Below are 18,826 nucleotides of genomic sequence, written 5' to 3' on the forward strand. Positions count from 1 at the left end.
TGATTCTGATGTGTGGCCAAGGTCGAGAACCACTGGCAGTGTTATCATTTGTAGATTGTGCAGGGAAGATGCACCAGCTAAGACAGCATGAGGAGAGGAATCCACAGATGCTGACTGCCCTTCAGAAAGGTGTCTGCAGGCTGAGAGCAGCCCCAGGATGTGGAAGGACAGAACAGATGCAGGAAGGGTAGACTGGTGGACTGGATGCAAGGCTCCATCAGCACCAAAGGACCACTGGGAAGGCAGCTGCACATGGATAGTTTGGCCAAATCACCGAAAACTATACCTTTCCAATAATTTTTATTAAACACAGGAGATGACTTAAAGGGTGGTACTATCTCCAAGAAGTCTGTTTTTTGAAATTTATTAGAAAAAAAAATAAAAGGATCAGAAAACATCTTACTTTCCTTCCAGCTCCTTAATGCATTCACAGAGGATTGTGAAAGGCAGGTTTTAGAGGGTTTTTGCACTTCCATCTCTCCAGGAAAGGTGGAATGCAAAGCCGTGTTCATCAGAGGAAAATCCTTGCTTAATCTGGATTTAGGAATGGATTAAAGGAGGGTCTCAGGACAAAAGAGACTCTTTGCAAACAAAAACAGCAGATAAATCCTTCCTTCTTCCTCTCCAAATCTTAACCAAGGATGGGGCTGGAGTTTTATGTTTTCAGTATCAGTGGGGCTGGTCCTCTGTGTGTGAGGGCTTGTCGGGCCCTTCTCAGTTCCCATTCCTAAACCCCAGCTTGCACCAGGCCACACCCTCCTCAAGAGCCTGCAGAAGCTCCTTGGGTCTCGGGAATGAATAATCCTGCCCTTTTCTGTTGGCTCAAAGTTACTCACTCATTGGGAGCTCCTGGCACTCTACTGATGGCTGGCTCTTTCCTGTGAATTAGCTACATCTACTTGGTTTGGTACCTTAGAAATCTGTGCTCTCCACACAACGGGTCAGTACCTCCAAAATATATGTTCCTAAAATCATTCTGGAGTAGCAATCTCTCTAACATTTTTTTTTTAATATACATATAGAAGAGAAGAAAACATCTGCTCTCTTAACTACTGTACACAATGAATGAATTTTTAAAAACATAACCATCATCATCGGGTCTGCTGATCCTTTGTCTTTCTCCTTTCTAAGCTGTTTAAATGATCTATCATTGACTCAGAATTTCTTCTTAGGATGCTACTCATCGTTTCTATAGTACATTTTATTTTTTGCTGTTAAAATTTCAACACAAGCATATTATAAAAAGTTGAAGGCTTCTGATAAGGAAGAGAATAAGAAGACAACAGAATTTATAATCTGGTACCCTTGGATCCTCAGGCTTGAAACCTCTGGGCTTTTTTTGGACCCTTTTGTTTCTGTCTGACTGTTCATCTCCCATCATCAGTTGTATCAGTTCACCTCTAGATGACCTTATCTGTCTGTCTCTTCATGCCTGCCCCTGCGGTCACAGCCACTGTGATCCTGTGGCAATGATGATGCCCGTGGCTGCCCCACTGGTCTCCCTCCATTTCTCCCTTCCTCTAAATGCATTTTCTTAAATTGCCCTTATTCATCATGGTGCCCCAAGATGCCCCACTTCAAGGTCTCCCCAATTCCCGCATGATAAAGTATGAACTCATTTGCTTGGCATTCAAAGGCCTTCACAATTTGGATGCAACCAGCCATTTTTACACCTAATTAACCCAATGCTATGAACCCACAATTGTTCTCATTCCATCCCCTCAGCCCAAGGCCCAGCTTAAGGGGCTCCTTCCCACCTTCCAGATAATTTCTTGGGCACAGGAAGGAGGCCGTGTAGGACCGGAGTCCAAAGGGGTGGATTCTACTCCAGTTGCTGCTGATTCCTGGCTGTGCCCATCACAGCAATTCTTGCTGTCACTCAGTGCCTCATTTTCTCTTGTAAACTGAGATGACCAGATTACATGGATGCCCAGGTCTTCCACAGCTCTGTATTCTATTTCTATATATGCTGGATTTATAACACTTCTGGCATCATGGGTGCTATATTTAGATTTGTAAATTCAGCAGCCCAGCGGGCTTCTTCCTTCTAGAAAGTGAGTCCGAGCTGGAGATGGCACAGAAGTTTTGGCAGCCCCTTCCATGGTAGAGGAAGCCTCCCAAGGCTGAGTTAGCACCCCTGCCCCATTTCACAAATATAGACCCCTAGGCCCAGAGAGATCATGATACTTGTTTCAGACTACATAGCTTGGGAACCCTGACTCCTAGGTTTGCCTATCATTAAGGTAGTCACAGTTATTGGGCAGTGGAAGAGACTTTAGGAATATCCTGGGTCAATCCCCTCTTGTTATAAGGGAGGAAACTAAGTTCTCAGAGAAATGTTGCCTTGCCCCAAGATTGATTAGCTAAAGATTCCCCCAGTTCTTTCCATCACACCCTGTTCCCCTTCCCTTTCCACACACTGCTTGAGGGTCCTGCTGGAGGCTCAGCTTTTCCATGGCAGAGACTGTTCTACCTTCTTGGGCCATAGCGCACAGCCCATGGTTATAGTCCCAGCCTGGGGAGCCGTGCAGGTGGTCAGACTCCACAATGGCAGGAGAAGCCAGTGTTTAGTGAGCATGTGTTATGTGCCAGGTGCTTTGCATGCACTACCTCAGTTAACCCTCACAACGCTGTGACTTAGGTCCTTTTATTATCCTCATTGTTTACTGTGATGAAAAAAATAAAATGTATCATCTTAATTACCTCTAATTGTCTAGATCCCCAGTGTATTCACATACACATTGTATATTCACATTGCTGTGATGATCTCAGTTTTTGTAAGTGAGAAAATATTTGCTCAGAGAAGTTAAGTAATTTGCCCCAGATCCTACACTTAGTAAATGAGAGCTGGGATTCAAACCAGGGCTTTTGACCCCAGGGCCCATGCTCCCACCCAGCCCTGGATAACCTGTGCTGGCTGATTTCAGCCTGACGCCTTCCCCAGGCAGGTGACGGGCTTCAGTGTGCCTCTTTGGGCACTTCTGTCTCTCTGTCCCTAGAGAATGAAATGCCAACTGAATATTACCCCCACCTTAAAAGACCACCAGAGACATGAGTCAAAGCCAAGCAACAAGGGTCGTTTATTACAGGTTCGAACCTGGACCTCTGTGCCGCTCGTTGCAAGAAGACCTCCAATTCTGCTACCAATGAAGCAGATTTTACTGGGGACACATGTGCCCCACTACTGCCCTGCTGCTGGTCCCCAAGAGCTGACTTGTTGCCAGAGGGCAACATAGGCTCCTAGGGATCTTTTCTGTCTTTAGGGAGGGGCAGAGAACAAAGAGGAAGGGAAAGAGTAGTGCAGACAGGTTAGGGGAGGGTGGGAATGTGGTCGGGTGCCCTCTGGGGTCTGGGACCTGTCGAGAAGCAGAGTGGCTGGACTCATGGAGAGAGACCTGAACACCATGTCCCCATGCATCCCTTCTTAGCACCCTAGTCAGAATCACCTAGGAGCCCTGGAGTGGAGTACTGCGTGCCCCTGCCTGTGAGCACCTCACTGTCAGACTTCTTAACTGCCCAATAACTAGAGAAAGTAACTTCAAGTTTCCCCAAACACTCTACCATCTCTTTCCTTCTTTTTCCTACAGAGATCTGCAAGTATTTTGTGGTTGTCTTTGGCATGTCTGAACTGCTGGTCTGGGTTATAAGCAGACACAAACTGGGCTGACTTGGCATAAGCAGGAGTAGGGATGATCCTACTGATACCCTGAATCCTTAAAAAAAAAAAAAAATCCTGGCACTCTCTCTTCTATCAGAGACAGCTAGGCGTGGGATGCCGCATCCTGAGAGTGCTGAGATGGCAAAGAAAAGATGCTAAACTAGTTTTAAAAAGTTCTTAGAAGATTTTCCACTTAGTGTGACAGTAGAATCTGTCACAGCTCTTCCCTCTCCCTGGTTTTCAGGGCCTCCAAGGATGCAGCCCTTTCCTTCCTCTGGGCCTCGAGGCAGACTTGCTGGTCCCTGCGCTCAGCCAGTCGTGGAGCAGGGACGGGTTAAGTAAAGTGAGATCTCTTTCCCAAAATGATACACAAGCAAATTACAAAACCCCAAAAAGTTCCAGGAGGCTCCTGTATCCACAGATGACAGACTATCAGTTTGGGAGAGTCCCCAGAGGTCATGTTATTTAATCCTGTCATGGTGCTCAGCTTTGGTACGCTCTTGGTTCTAACACGGCGTACACGGTGGAAATTTTGCTATGTTCATGGTCTCTCCTTCACCAGCATGAAAATTACCATGTGGAACTGATGACTCCCAAACAATAAATTTGTAAGACGATATGATGCGTAATTTTAATCACGATTCAGAAAATGCTGAAAAGGTAAGCCTACGTGATACTAGAGAAGGAATGTGTTTTTCAGAATTTGAGCTTGTGGAGCACCTGGGTTGCTCAGTGGGTTAAGGACTCTGCTTTCGACTCAGGTCATGGTCTCAGGGTCCTGGGATCTAGCCCCATGTCAGACTCTCTGCTCAGAGGGAGCTTGCTTCCTACTGCCCGCACCCCTCCCCCGCCTCTCTGCCTACTTGTGATCTCTGTCGAGTAAATAAATAAAATTTTTTAAAAAATAGAATTTGGGCTTGTTCCTTTAAAGATCAACCTTAATGGGGGGAAAATGCATGTCTACGTGGTAGAATATAATATTGCCACCCACTTTTCTGGGCATCCATTTCAATAGCTAAAAGCAACGATATTTTCAGGGAGTAAAGAGTGATTTTGAGGAACAGTATTTCCAATACCTTGAAAAAATTACTCAGTTAAGCTCATTTCACTGAGATCTGAGTAAAAAGAGATATTGGGGACTATCAGGTGTAGGGATTGAAGTGGAAAGAATCATTGCAATTTTTAAAAACCATCCAGAAATGCTTATTCATAATACATTAAAAAACACTTTGAAACCGTATCTAATTTGTCAAACAAAAATATGATCGTGGGTCCCCGAAATATAATTTTTTATGGTAGGTATGGGAAATAACTTCATTATCAGTTTTCTTATTGCAATAAGATACACCTAATGTAAAATTCACCATTTCAGCCACTTCAAAGTGTATAAGGCAGCAACCTTCAGGAAGTTCACAACACTCACAACCACCATCACTGTCTAGTTGCCAAAGGTTTGCATCACCCCAAAAGGAAACCTCATGCATGTAAAATGGTCAGTAGCAGCTTCTTTCTTTTCTTTTCTTTTTTTTTTTTTTGTTGTTTTTTAAAGATTTTATTTATTTGTCAGAAAGAGAGCGAGCACACAAGCAGGGGGAGTGGTGGGCAGAGAGGCAGAGGGAAAAACAAGCTCCTTGCTCAGCAGGACTCAATCCCAGGACCCTGGGATCACGACCTGAACTGAAGGCAGATGCTAAACAGACTGAGCCACCCAGGTGCCCCTCATTAGCAGTTTCAAAGCAGATTTTCCCCTATTGTATTTGGAGGTATTTGCCTAAATTGCTCTTGTTTTAATCATGCTGAGAGGCTGTTTTCAGCATTTATCAGGTATATTAGGCCCAGTTTTCTGTAACTAGTTTGCAAATGTGATCATTTTTTAATATGGAGATGATAGGAAATGAAAAGACCTTCTATTGCAAAGAAAAAAAAAAAAAAAAAAAGAACTTTGACCCTGAAAAGGCTATAAAGACAGTATAAAAGGCAAAATAGTCACACAGACATCAAGGTGCCAGTTTTTCAAGGATTTTGTATTACATTTGGCATTTTCTTTTTGAAAGTATATTTCTCCTGTTTGTATTTTACTCTATCACAGTGATTTGCACTAGAATAAAATGACTGTCTCCTTCCTGTGGGGGATTGACTGTGCACATTCCGCAAGTCTCACGTGCTTAAGAGATGATTCGTCTACCTTCAGCTTTTTATACTTTGAACTTAGTGAAGTTAAAAAGTCAATAACAAAAACAACAAATTGGATGGGGAGGAACACTTCTTTCCACCTTTGAGCTCAGGTCTGCACCCTCCAGGGAGCACTCTTAGCCACAGACCTCCAAGCCCCAGCTCCCTCGGCTTAGCGATGGTCTCCCTCCTCTGACCTTTCCCCTCCTTATCGCCAGTTTCTTCTTGAACAGTGCTCCTTTCTCTCAGCCCAGCAACTGCTGGCTGAGCCACCTCTGTGTGGGAGAGAAGAGCCCAGCAATCTGCCCTCCAGCCACAGGGACGCTGGGGACAGACACTGCCTTGATGCCTTGGACTATTACCCTTAGCGAGGTTTAATTTTGAACCACGACTCTGAGACACACTGCCTTATCCCACGTGATGCCTCTCTAATGACACAATTTGGGGGAAGGAAGCATCCACTGAGCTCTTCCCCTCTGTCTAATACATTCCCTGCTTCAACACCCCTATTATGTTACATATTGTTTTAATAATATAGGATATTATTTTCCAGATGGAAAAGCTGAGGTGAAAAGGGATTAAGTGACCTTCTCAAAGACCAAGAGGTAGGAAGTACAGAGAAGTATTCTAACCCAGGCTTGCCTGACTTCAAAGATCATCTTTCCAGTACAGCAAAAACACCTTTCTGAGCCCTTCTTCAATTATACCACACTAGTCCTCTATGCTCAGTCTATGTGTAAGACCAACTCCTCTCTTTATAATTACAACTCGCTCTCAGATGACATAAACTATTGTGGGAGCGTTCTTTGAAAAACACGTATCCGTAGACACCAGACGTGCCTGGGTCAGCATGGAATTCAAGTCTGGACTGGGAAACACATCAAAGCCTGAAATCCTGATGGGCATGGCTCTGCGGGGCTTCACTGGTGTTTCTCACCAGCAAATTAGTTGCCTTTTAGTTTAAAAAAAAAAATGCCTAGTGAAAATATAGAATATACACTAAGCTAGACTGAGCTGATTGGCCAGTAAGTGACACAGGGTTAATAATATCGGAGGGGGGGGTGGATGCTCTCCCCTCTCCTCCCAGGCAAACAGGGAGATGTGGTTCTAGAGTGGGCTCTGTTGGTGTGGGCTTGGATAGGAACTTCCCCTCTCTGGACCTTAGCCTTCTTGCCTCCAAAATAAAGGAGCTAAAGAGAAGGCCTCTCAGGTCCTTGCCAGGAAACCTCTGTGATCTGGGCAGGAAATTCCCCACTGATGTCTGTGTCCTTACTTTGAGCAGGGAGAGCAGACTCAGGGAACCTATGGCCAACACTAGGGCCCAGTGTAAAATGAAAAGGCAGGGCCCCTTGTCCAAAATTATTAAGACTTATAGGACAGCAAGAGCAGAGCGTTCAACCAAGTAGGGGGCTCTGAGAGCATGGGTCCTGTGTGGCTGCATGACCACCCTTCTCAGGAGCTCAGGGATCTTGGCTGCACACCCCCTCTATGGCTCCATGGGCATAAAACTGAAAGCTAGCTTGCTGGGAGACAAGGATGCCCCTGGGGTGATGCGATCCTTTCTCAGGAAAGTGGCCACACCAGAGAGGTGTGGCTCATCAAGGAGAAGCAACCTACTCCATAAGCTGCTCCCTTCTGGCTTTTGAGTTCAGAGAGCGCTGAAACCAAGGCCCGCGGGACTGGGGAAATGGCCTCCTTGGGGGTCTAGACCAGAGTGCTGTTGAAGGGTTGGAAAAACATCCAGTCGAAAATAAGCCTGCAGGTGGAGATGCCCACACACACCCTTTCAAAAAGGAAGGTGAGGCAGGACTGGCAGGAGGATGTGGGTCCAGCCCAGAGGGGCAGGGACTTGCAGGAGCTCCGTGGGAGCAGCCATCCCTCAGATGGAGAACAAGGTACAGGCTGGAAAGGTAGACTAGCCTGCTCGTGGATGTGTGTAGAACCGTGGAGAAGAACACTCGGGCCAATAGGGAGGCTCATGCACACACAGAAACTATGGATCTGAGGTAGGGCTCCCTGAGAGAGGGTTTGCACTGCCGGCCGTGTGTGCTCTAGCATCAGAGTGCAGCACAAAAACCCCTCCTTGCAGAGTGCTGGGAGCCTTGAAGCCCTGGGACCCAGAAGCCTGTAAGTCAGGCTCCCACTTCAGGGTTCACCACTCCATTGATCTGGAGGCGAGACTCACACGAGGGCTGGAATTCTATCCAATCAGCAGGTGGGGCCCACTTCTGGAGCAACAGATGTGCCATCCTCTGAACCTCTGATCCTGTGCTGGACCCTGGGGGCCCTGGGACTCCAGCAAGTACGTGCAGTGAGAATACTAAAGCTGTCCCTGAGGCTTAGACATCAACAACCCTGAGCGAATAGAGAGACACAGGATCACGTGAAAGAAGCAGAATGATCCCAAGTCAGTGAGATTTAAGGAGGGGGTGCTGGCAGATGGGAAGGACAAAGCAAGAGAAACAATGCATACACTAGTCTACAGAGACAGAGTCTAGTTGAGCTGACTCACATGGTTTCCTTGGCTACAGGGGACAAGGGCATTGCTGCCCCTTTGGCGCAGAAGCAGGATCTAGGGTCACCCAGGAACCTTGAGCATCTGACATTATCACATACAGCAGCCCCATGCCAGTCTGGACCTCTCCCAAACATAGCCTCTCACTGTTCTCAATAGCATAAGAGAATTAGGCAAACTGTTCACCTCTGGAAAAGATCAACATGAACTTAAAGAATTGTGGGAGGCGGGATATAGGATAAATTTACAATAGAGCTGGCATAAACTCTTTTTTTTGAGAAGTTGCCTCTTCAACACCCAAACAACACAAAATATGCACCAGTGGCCCCAGGGAGAGACCAGGCAGGAAAGGATGAACACTGCAGCAGCAGCAGAACCTATCATAGGTGATGGCAGAGTTATTCCGATCCGTGTCACACAGAATCCATGGCAGGATCTTCACATGGGACTGAGAAGACCTTAAGGGGTGGACAGATACAGATCATCTCCCCCAACCCGTCGATCTTTTATCCCATAATGCTCTGCCCATGGACCTCAGGACAACACATTCTGCTCTAGGACAAGCATAGCATATTCACCTCTGCCCAGAGTTTGGCCATAGGATCAGATCCATAAGCCCCTGGACAGCCTAACAGCTATGTTATCACTTAATTTGCTTTTTACCCCAACTCTAAGGATCTCCACTCATGGTGTACCCAGTCTGGTTACAGAGGTAGAAACAGAGACTATTCCAAGATGACCTTATGTCTGGAGATCTTTCCTGCTCTCATTTCTGTACCAAGGAGAGAAAAACATATATCCAAGTCGTTCACATAGTTTATGGAATCTAGTTTCGCTTGACACTAATTTAAAACAAAACAAAACAAAAACCCAACTCATTGAAATATAGGCCCAACACCTCAAGCCCTTCTCCTTGGCAACACCTTACCCAAACCATCCCAGATAGAGGAAAATCAGCCCAGTGAGCAGAGGCCCATCAATTGAAAAGATACATATTACATATTTTAAACATCAACTACATACTGTCTTTGTAAGAACGTATAAATGAAGAAGTGCTTCTAGTTCCAGACAGAATTCATTTACTTGGTCTGAATCAGTTTCTCAATAGTAGCACTAGAGGTTTGGGGACAGGTAGTTCTTTGCTGTGAGCACTGCTCTGTAAATGCAAGATGTTCACCAGCACCCTTGGTGTCTACCTCCTCAGTGCCAGTAGCACCCCCCTCTATCCTCCGGAGGGCAAAAGTGCCCCTGGTGGGAAGCACTGATCTAAATGATGCAGCCATGCTTTTGGGGAGGGCAGCAGAAGCATGCTTCTAGGGGGTTACTAATAATCATAGAGAGCTCTGTTTCCCTGCAGCAAGCTATCATTCCATTTTTCTTTTTTTTTTTTAAAGATTATTTATTGACTATTGATTTGACAGAGAGAGAGAGAGCACACAACTAGGAGGGAGCAGCAGGCAGAGAGGGAGAAGCAGGCTCCCTGCTGAGCAAAGATTCCGATGTGAGACTCAATCCCAGGACCCTGGGATCACAACCTGAGCCAAATGAAGACAGATGCTTAACCAACTGAGCCACCCAGACATCCTCATTCAATTTTTCTTATTCATATTCTTTGACAAGCTTAGATTCTTTGCTGCCACTGCATGAGGGCAATACTAATATCCTCTCTGAAAATGAGCCAAACAGTAGACTTTCCACCAAACAGACAAGATTGGTCCTCTGTGGGGTAAAATCAAGAGACTATATGTAAATGTGTGCCCTGAAGCGTCTGGTACCAGCCGAGACTCCTCTAATCCACTGATGTAGGAGGCCTGGCTGCAACACAATTGTGGTTTGGTTCTTAAAAGCCTAGTTAAGGAGCACCTAGGTGGCTCAGTGGGTTAAAGCCTCTGCCTTCGGCTCAGGTCATGATCCCAGGGTCCTGGGATGGAGCCCCGCATCGGGCTCTCTGCTCTGCAGAGAGCCTGCTTCCTCCTCTCTCTGCCTGCCTCCCTGCCTGCTTGTGATCTCTCTCTCTGTCAAATAAATAAAATCTTAAAAACAAAACAAAACAAAGAACCTAGTTAAATGTATCGCAGCCCACTGGGAGGCCAATTGCATGAAAAGAATGGAGTCATTCAGCTATAGCACACAGGCAACCACTGGATTCAGGAGAGAGAGTGCCTTGGATGTGTGGACTCTAACTTAGGGTTTTCCTGGCACAACCATGCCCAGCATGGGTGAGGTAAAGGGCCTTGAGTTTTCTTAGCCAATGATCCTGAAAGCTACAAACACTAAACAAATTCTAGTAATGTGATTCCAGTCAGCTTGCCCACAAGGAGAAAGAGGTCTTATTTGAGGATTCCATTCACTGGAGTGACACAGGGTGTCCCAGTTGAGCAGATTCTCAGCTGACATAAGACAGGGGAGCAGTGTGAAGAGAAGTACTTCCTGGAAAGTCTGTCTTATTTCTACCATTAGATCCTGTGCCTTCTTTTCACCCTCCCATATCAGCACTGGCCTCTGCCCTAAACTTACAAAGAATGAGAAGAGATATGCTCCCAGACACATAGATATTCAAGAGTTGCTCCATGAGCCCCTGGGCAGCTTCCTGCTTTGCTCGCCATTCCAGTTAAAGGGGGTTGGAGCCATTACCATGAGTCAGAAGAGAGACACCAAATGGTCACTCATGATGTGTGGGTTGATACTGGTTATTGCGTTTCCTATTTATATTTACTTGTTATACTGACCGTGAGGCAAATTTCATTCTGGGCCCTTCAACCTGGTCTTCATAATAAGCCTGCAAGGAAGACATCTCTAGTTTCATTTGACAGTTGAGGAAACTGAAGCTTATAGAAGCTGAGTGACTTCCTCCGGACCCAAAGCTACTAACTGGCCATAGAAATTCGACCCTTTGGGACTCCAACTGCATTGTCCTTCTAAATATATCACAGCAACTTTCTAGGTGACTTCATTGGCTGCTGTCTAGTTGTATTCTCTGGCCCCACTGTTTAGGAATGGACAGCTTCCAGAGACTGATGATTCAATCAGGAAATATTTCCTGGGGGTCTTGGGATAAAAGTGGCCCATCTCTAAACAGTGGGGTCAGAGAATGATTTTCATGTCTGAAGGATCACACAGGATTAGAATAGATAAGGCTTTGGAAATTGGTCCAAACTCCTCATTTGAAGATGGGGGACACAGCGGAGATAAGGACCTATCCAGGATAATGTGATAGAAAAGCCATATGTAGACTATATGGAAGCAACATAAAAGAAAAGAAAAGAATAGACTACAGGGTGTGGTAGGTGAATGGAGGTGCAGACAGGGATGAACCAGGGTTAGGGCTGATGACGATACCACTGACAGAAACAGGGAATATCAGAGATGGAGCTAGGGCTGAAAGGTGAAAAGAAGGTGAATTTTTTTTTTTTAAGTAATTTCTACACCCAAACATGGGACTCAAACTCACACCCCTGAGATCAAGAGTCATATGCTCTACCCCTGGAACCAGCCAGACACCTCAGAGAATTTATTTTTGAAGAACTGAATTTGAAAAATCAAGTAACTGGAAATTCCAACAGAGGATTCCAAGACCTGAGAAGAGAAGTCACGTCCCAGAGCCTGTGAAATTAGATCTCCAAGCATCCTATCTGTGAGACCTACATCCCCAAGACAGGGCCCTGCTGTGCTCCACAGTTGTGTTAGCCACTTAGAATAAGGCGGAGGAGGGGTGTTCGTCATGTCTACAGTCCTTGCAAAGCTGAATGCCACAGGTATCACAACCAATAAGTAACATAACCAAAAGAACTAAAAAGAAGAACTAAAATGAACATAAACTTTTCAAGGAATGTTTAGGATATTAGTTGTATATCTACAGAATTAATAAGAAAGAATAACAATGATATTAACGACTACAATTTTTAAGCTAATAATTATTACTATAGCAGAATCACGATGTATCCTTGATGGACACTCACTATCTCTCTATTTTTGTGGCTAAAAATTTAAGCAAATCCTCATAAATTTTGATAGGTTCTAAGGATATAAACACTTCTACTAGCACCTGGTGCCAAATAACTGCAGTTTGGCAAACCTCCTTCTGAACTGGCGTTAACTGGTCAGAACAGAGGACACAAACCAGAGGGATCAAGGACTTCATTTCCCTATTCCACACCATCCCATCTAATTACAAAAAAGATTTAAGATGGTGCTTCAAGTCCATTGTGTTTACAATTTCATTTCTTTGAAAAGTTCCACGTCAACAGTGCACATTTTACCAAAACAGGCCAATTCTGTAAGGACAACTGAGCAACCAAGTGGAAAAAAAAAAGTTCCTTCTGCCTAAGCAGTTGAATGTGGTATATGATTATCCACAATATAATTTTGGTTTCCTACCCTATCATCTATAGTTGCATCTTGCCTACTAACCACTCTGTGATTAAGCTGGACTTTGTCCACAAGGGGTTGGTCAGAGGTGGGGGTTGGGGGGAAGATCATAAAGTGATTCAAGTTCTATTGCATTTCTTTATTTAAATTCCCATTTGGACTTCCTAAAAGGGGAAGGCTTCCTATAGCTCTAGGTTATGGAATGTTTGGAAAGGATTTTTTAAACCCCCCTTACTCATTTGAGAGAAGTCATAATATCCATGCCTTGTTATTTGCTTTGGCATGTCTTTCCTACTGCTCCTTTCCTTTCCCTTCTCACTGGTGTGTCCCAAATCTAGGCCTGTAATGCCAAATGCCCGCATTACAGAGTTTCTCTGCCCCTAGCTCCCGCCCCTCTAGTCAGGCCATCCTCTCACCCTTTAGAAAGCTTGCTGGCATGACATCTCTAACCCTGTAAACCATTCTCTGACCCCCCCAAGGATAGAGCCTGCACCGTCCTTTGTGAGCCAGCCCTACCCTACACATCCTACCTTATCAGGGCCTTTTGGAGCTCTACTCCATAGTCTCTGTTGAACAGAACACTTTCATCATCCCAACAATGAACTGAAATCAAGGCCAGCCCCAAGGGTCAGTTTCTCTATTTCCTTCCTCCCAGCTCATTGCTTTTCCTCCAATTCTCACAGACTTTTGTCTCACCCACCTCTCAGACCTAGCTCTAGAAGCATCTTCTCCATGAAACCTTTCCCAGCTACTCCAATTCCTTTCTTATACTCATTCAGTCACTTATTACTTTCATTGATTCACATGCCCCCCTCCCATGAGGTGTAACGACTCCAGACCAAGGGAAAGACTGAGGTGCCTGCTTGTCCCATCGGTGGTCACATCACAGCATTCACCAAGACGCCCTTGAAATGGCTGACCTCGCCGACGGAGCCTTCCCATCCCAGATCAGCAGTTCATTTCAAACCACCATTTACCAAGCATCTACCAGGTACAAGACCCATATTCTCACTGTGAAGGGCAGTCCTGGTGCCAATTCCAGACTAATTTCTCTTACATTTTGCCATAAAACATCTAATTCTCCAGCTCCTTATTATTTGTGAAAATGTACTTGCTACACGTGTCACATTCGGTCTTTCATAAGACTGAAGTTCAAATGGTAGTTGGAATATAAAACACTCACTGAACATTTAAAAGTTCCAGTCTCCATAAACTATGATGCTGTTACAATGAGACAAAAAGATTTTCAAAATCAAAATTTGGGACATGGTCTTTTCCATAGCTCAGAGGAGTTTTTTGATTCTTGTTCCTTGGGCCACGTCCAGTTTTTTCTTTCTAAGTGGCTTTTTATAGATAATTGTTATACTGACATAAGAACACTAGAAGAACAGACCTCATGTCCCCAAGCATTTGTGATGTACACCCACAAAATAAATAAGAGATAGTACAACTATAATGAACACAAATGGTTACAACCGTTCCTTAAATTAAACATTCAATAGTAACCCACAATAAAATGGTTAAGGATTCAGATCAGACAAACTCTTCCTTAGGCTAGTTTGTTGTATTCAGACTCTGAAAGCTCAGCCCTTGGCTTTTTTTTTTTTTTTAACTGTCTTTCCAGAATTTTCTACCTTAACCATTCAATGGTAAAAGCCAGTTAGAATAAGCCCACTTGTTCCTACATATTTCTTTAAAAACTTAATCTACTTCCCTATAGCAATTGCCACCCACTGCCTTAAAACTAGCAAAGTATTCCAGGATTTCAGTATTTCTCAGATGCAGTAGGAGCATTTAAAAAAAAAAGAGAGAGAAAAGAAGAAGGAGAAGTATTAGATGAGGAAAATCTTACCTCAACTTCTGACTGGCAGGGACAGTTATTTTATTAAGCTTGTCCATTCTTCTTGTTAATTATGAGGGCCACGAATAACCATCAGTGGTCACGTCAGCAGTCTCTGGCCCTCCTAGGGAGAAGCATGGCACGCCTTTGATCTTAAGGGTCCCAGTCACTTGAGTCTGATTTCCGAGAGTGCAGGCTGCTGGCAAACACCCTACACTAGGGAGAAGTAAAACTTGCTCGAGCACATAGTCAAGTTTCATGTTTCTACATAATCATGTGATCTGGGTAGCCAGCCAGCTTGGCTGATTACTCCACGTTGTGTAAACTTTAATAGTGAAACCTATTGGACATGCAAATTTCTTTGCAGCTGCTTTCTTTTATAACCAGATTTGTAACCAGACCAGGGCTGGCTTCTGGCTGGTCACTACTTCCTGTTGTCTCAAACACATATAGTCCTGTTTTCAGCAGGTGTCGTTCTGTCCCCAGTACATTCCTGGGCTTAAAGGAAAGCAGAATAATCAATTCCATCAAAAGGTCTCTTTGGGACTTTCTGCTCATTTGCATAAATCCATGGATAAACGTTTCCACTTAAAGAACTGTGATACGGAAATGGCATTTCTGTACTGTCATTTAGAGAGCAGAAGGCAGTTTAAGGTCAGGGAGGAGGAAAATGAGAGGGATGGTTCCTTTTATGTCTGGGCACACGTCCCTGTGGCCAGAAAGAAAGCCCCGCTCACCTTTGTGAGGAAGGACACAGTAGAGACTCCAAGTCACCTCTCCTGTTACCCCAGGCTTGGCTGAAGATAGAGGAGGAAACGGGAGGCAGAGACAAAAGGAGAGGCCTGAAGTAGGTGGGGTAGGGGGAGGGATGAGGAGAAGGGGAAGGTGGGGGTGGGGAGGCAGCAGAGGCTCTGGCAGAGGTAGACTTTAATAGTGGTAAATGAATTTCTTCCCCTCTTCTTGGATCAAACAGAGGTTCTGTATTTCTCTAGGTTAGTCTGGATTATTCACATTCAGGTACTGCCTCTCAATTTCTAGTTAGACCAGATGGATGTTCAGGCACAGAATCTTCAGAGCTATTAGAGGGTGGGGCCCTTCTCCTTGGCCAAGCCACTGAATTGGCCAGGCCAGCGAGAGAGCAATCTTTCATGAGAAAAATGCAAGCACCTGCCCCTTCCAGTTGTTTATTTTCCCCAAACCAGAAGCTCAGTTTTCAACCCTGGATATCTTGGAGTGTGTCTGGAAGGAGTTCTAGAGCCTCACCCACCTGTCGCCATAGTTCTTAACTGGAAGAAACTAGTAGATGGGAAGGGTGAAGGGAAGGGTTACAATGTCATCAAGGATCAAGAAAATCGAGCCTCACTGAATGGGATGATGATAACCAACCCGTTTCTTCCAAATTACTGTAAAGTGCACACTGTCAGCCACTTGACTTTTCTCTCAACAAATCTGCTTCGCACCTGGACTGGCAACTTCTTATTTCCCCAGAGAAAAAGAGCAAGGGCAAGAGTTACACTTCTGCTTTTTCTTTTTACAGCCACTTCTTTCTTCTTTTTTACTGTATTTAGTCTGACATAATAAAAATGAGAGTCTGCTTTTCCAGACTGGACATTTTGCCAGTAGCAAAATGTGTGGTGCGTAGTGTGACCGCCATAATGTTCCAGGTTGTCGCGACTGCTTGGCAGCTATAACCAGCTTCCCAAGAAGACTAGTGCAAGCCTGGAGATCGAGGATGCCAAGTCAGCTAAGGACTCATAAAAAGAGTGAAGCCACGTGACATGGTTTCCACAGCACATGGAGAATAACCTACCATAATAAACACTCTGTCTCAATTTACACAGCACAGTGGACATGAAAATTAATGTCTAGATGAACAGATGAAAAGTGGATTATCCCAACCTTAGAGAAAATTTGGAACTCTCTATACTGTTGATAAAATTCACATAGGTACAATCACTCTGGAAACAGGCTGGTAGCACTAAAGTAATTTGGGTCATAGACATAACAAAGCAGTACAAATATACCATGTACACCAAGGTCATGTGCAAATTGTTTTGGAAGCACCATTTCTAAAGATTTTTTTTTTTTTTTTTTTTACTTGAGAGAGAGACAGTGAGAGAGAGCATGAACGAGGAGAAGGTCAGAGAGAGAAGCAGACTCCCCATGGAGCTAGGAGCCCAATGCGGGACTCGATCCCGGGACTCCAGTATCATGACCCGAGCCGAAGGCAGTCGTCCAACCAACTGAGCCACCCAGGCGTCCCAGAAGCACCATTTCTAACAGAAAATTTAAAAACACTGGAAATAACCCAATTGCCCATCAACAGGAGAAAGAATACTTTAATTGTGGCATATTGATGCTATGGAGTCCTATTCAACAGTGACAATGACTGAAGTGTAATTGCATCAGTACGGATAAATAACAAAAATAATTTGTTCAATAAAGGCAAGTTAAAGAAGATCACACATCATGATTCCAGTTATAGTAAGGCTAAAGACATGTGAAAGTAACTAATACATTATTTAAGACACACACGCATATGGTCAGAGGGAGGGAATGATCAATGTAAAAATCAGGTGAGTGGTCATCAGGTGAGTGCTGGAGTACACAGGGCTTCAAAGGCAATGGTGGTGTCCTACTTCTTACGTTGAGTGGCAGGTATATAGATACCTACTGTAGGTATTAAACATTTAACAAAAATAAATAAAAGAAGATATGGTCTAGAATTATGGGGCAAAGCCAGGACCGCCTAGGTCTCAGTTAGTCTATGAGATGCTGAGACTTGAGAGTAAGAAGATGCACTATACCGGAGCTTGGAGATGAGACCCCATCAACCCTAGTTTCTCTTGGGTCTTTCCTTGCATCTGTGAATGACGACAAACAACAACATGCTACTGAATGCTTTCCATGTTTCCATATGATGACACCCACTTCACATGGGAAGAAACCGATTTGTAGGAAGGTAAGGTAACGGGCTCAGAGTTCCACCACTCATACATGGAGGAGCTGGGACTCAAACCCATGCCTGTTTCTGTAGTCAAAGCTGAGAATCACAGGGCTTTCCCATCACAAGAGAGGTCTGTGATTCAGCAGAGGGCCCAGCTCTGCAACAGAGGCACCAACTTATCCATGACCTCGGGTGAATCACTTAGTCTCCCTGACCTCAACTTCTCATCTTTAGAGAACAGAAAAGGGATTCAAGGAGAACTCAGGCTCCTTCTGACTTGGCATCTTGGACACTGGCCCATATGCACAGAAACTGGATTCCACCAGGGGACACTGGCCCATATGCACAGAAACTGGATTCCACCAGGGGAAACACCTGAACAGTTTCCAGAAGAGAAGCCTGAGATGGTCTTTACTAGATTGCTTCCCAGTGAGGGACTAGGTGGTTGTGACAGGTTACAGAGCCTTGGAAGTAGTACCAGTCTTCACCAGAACTGAAAATTCAGCCATTCTGCTCTGCCATCCACCTGCTGATGGCTTTTCTCCTGCTAGGGCTGGTTTAGACACACTGCCAAAGTAGGCAAGTGGTGATGTTGGCACTATGTAGTATGGTGTTTTTTTGTTTTTTTTTTTAAAGATTTATTTATTTTAGAGAGTCAGAGCTTGCGCATGCAAGCAAGGGGAAGGGCAGAAGGAGAAGGAGAGAGGCTCTCAAGCTGACTCCCCACTAAGCGCGGAGCCTGACATGGGGCTGGATCTCATCCCCCCGAGATCATGACCTGAGCCGAAACCAAGAGTCAGGTGCTTAACCAACTGAGCCTCCCAAGCAGCTGGGTTCTGTGTTCCTAACCAAAACCTACTCCCATGGTAGTCAGCCTCACAGCAATTCTGAGGGGGGACTACTATTATCATTCATAATGTGAAGTCTGAGCCTCAGAAAGGTGACATAACTTACCTAAGCCCACCTCGTCTTCCTGCTCCCTAAGCCCAGCCCCCTAATGCCCAAACCATTCACTCTTTTTCCTTCTCTTGTGCTGGCTCTCTTCCGTGGGGTGGGATGAGGTGGATGTCCTATAGCCACAGTGGCCCTGGCAGTTTTCTGACACTGCAGGCCAAAGTCGCTGCTGGTCAGGCCTATGCCTGGTTAACTGGGCAGTGCTCATGGACAGCCCAGACAGAGGCAGGTCGGGAGGAAGCTGAGGGAGGAAGCCTGGCCTCGAGAGCAAAAAAATAGCAGAAGAGGCCAGAAAAGGCAGAGAGAGAAAAGGAAGTGTGGCAGATGCAGACAGTCTGTTTTCCTCCTTTGTGGGGAGTAGAGTCAGGAAGG

General features: G+C 45.0%; 1 protein-coding gene across 2 annotated transcripts in view; it reads right to left on the reverse strand.

Annotated features, from left to right (window-relative positions):
• Positions 1-14,817, reverse strand: part of BLNK (B cell linker) — a 72,678-nt gene extending 57,861 nt beyond the window's left edge. Inside the window, exon 1 of one of the 2 annotated variants that reach the window (XM_059398237.1) lies at positions 14,566-14,817. In XM_059398237.1, coding sequence (XP_059254220.1) covers positions 14,566-14,612 — 47 coding nt within the window. In that variant the 5' untranslated portion in view covers positions 14,613-14,817. The remainder of the gene's footprint in view (positions 1-14,565) is intronic. The other variant, XM_059398238.1, reaches the window with a different exon arrangement.
• Positions 14,818-18,826: the final 4,009 nt, after the last annotated feature.

Source organism: Mustela nigripes, chromosome 4, assembly GCF_022355385.1.
Source record: "Mustela nigripes isolate SB6536 chromosome 4, MUSNIG.SB6536, whole genome shotgun sequence".
In the NCBI taxonomy this organism is placed as follows: Eukaryota; Metazoa; Chordata; class Mammalia; order Carnivora; family Mustelidae; genus Mustela; species Mustela nigripes.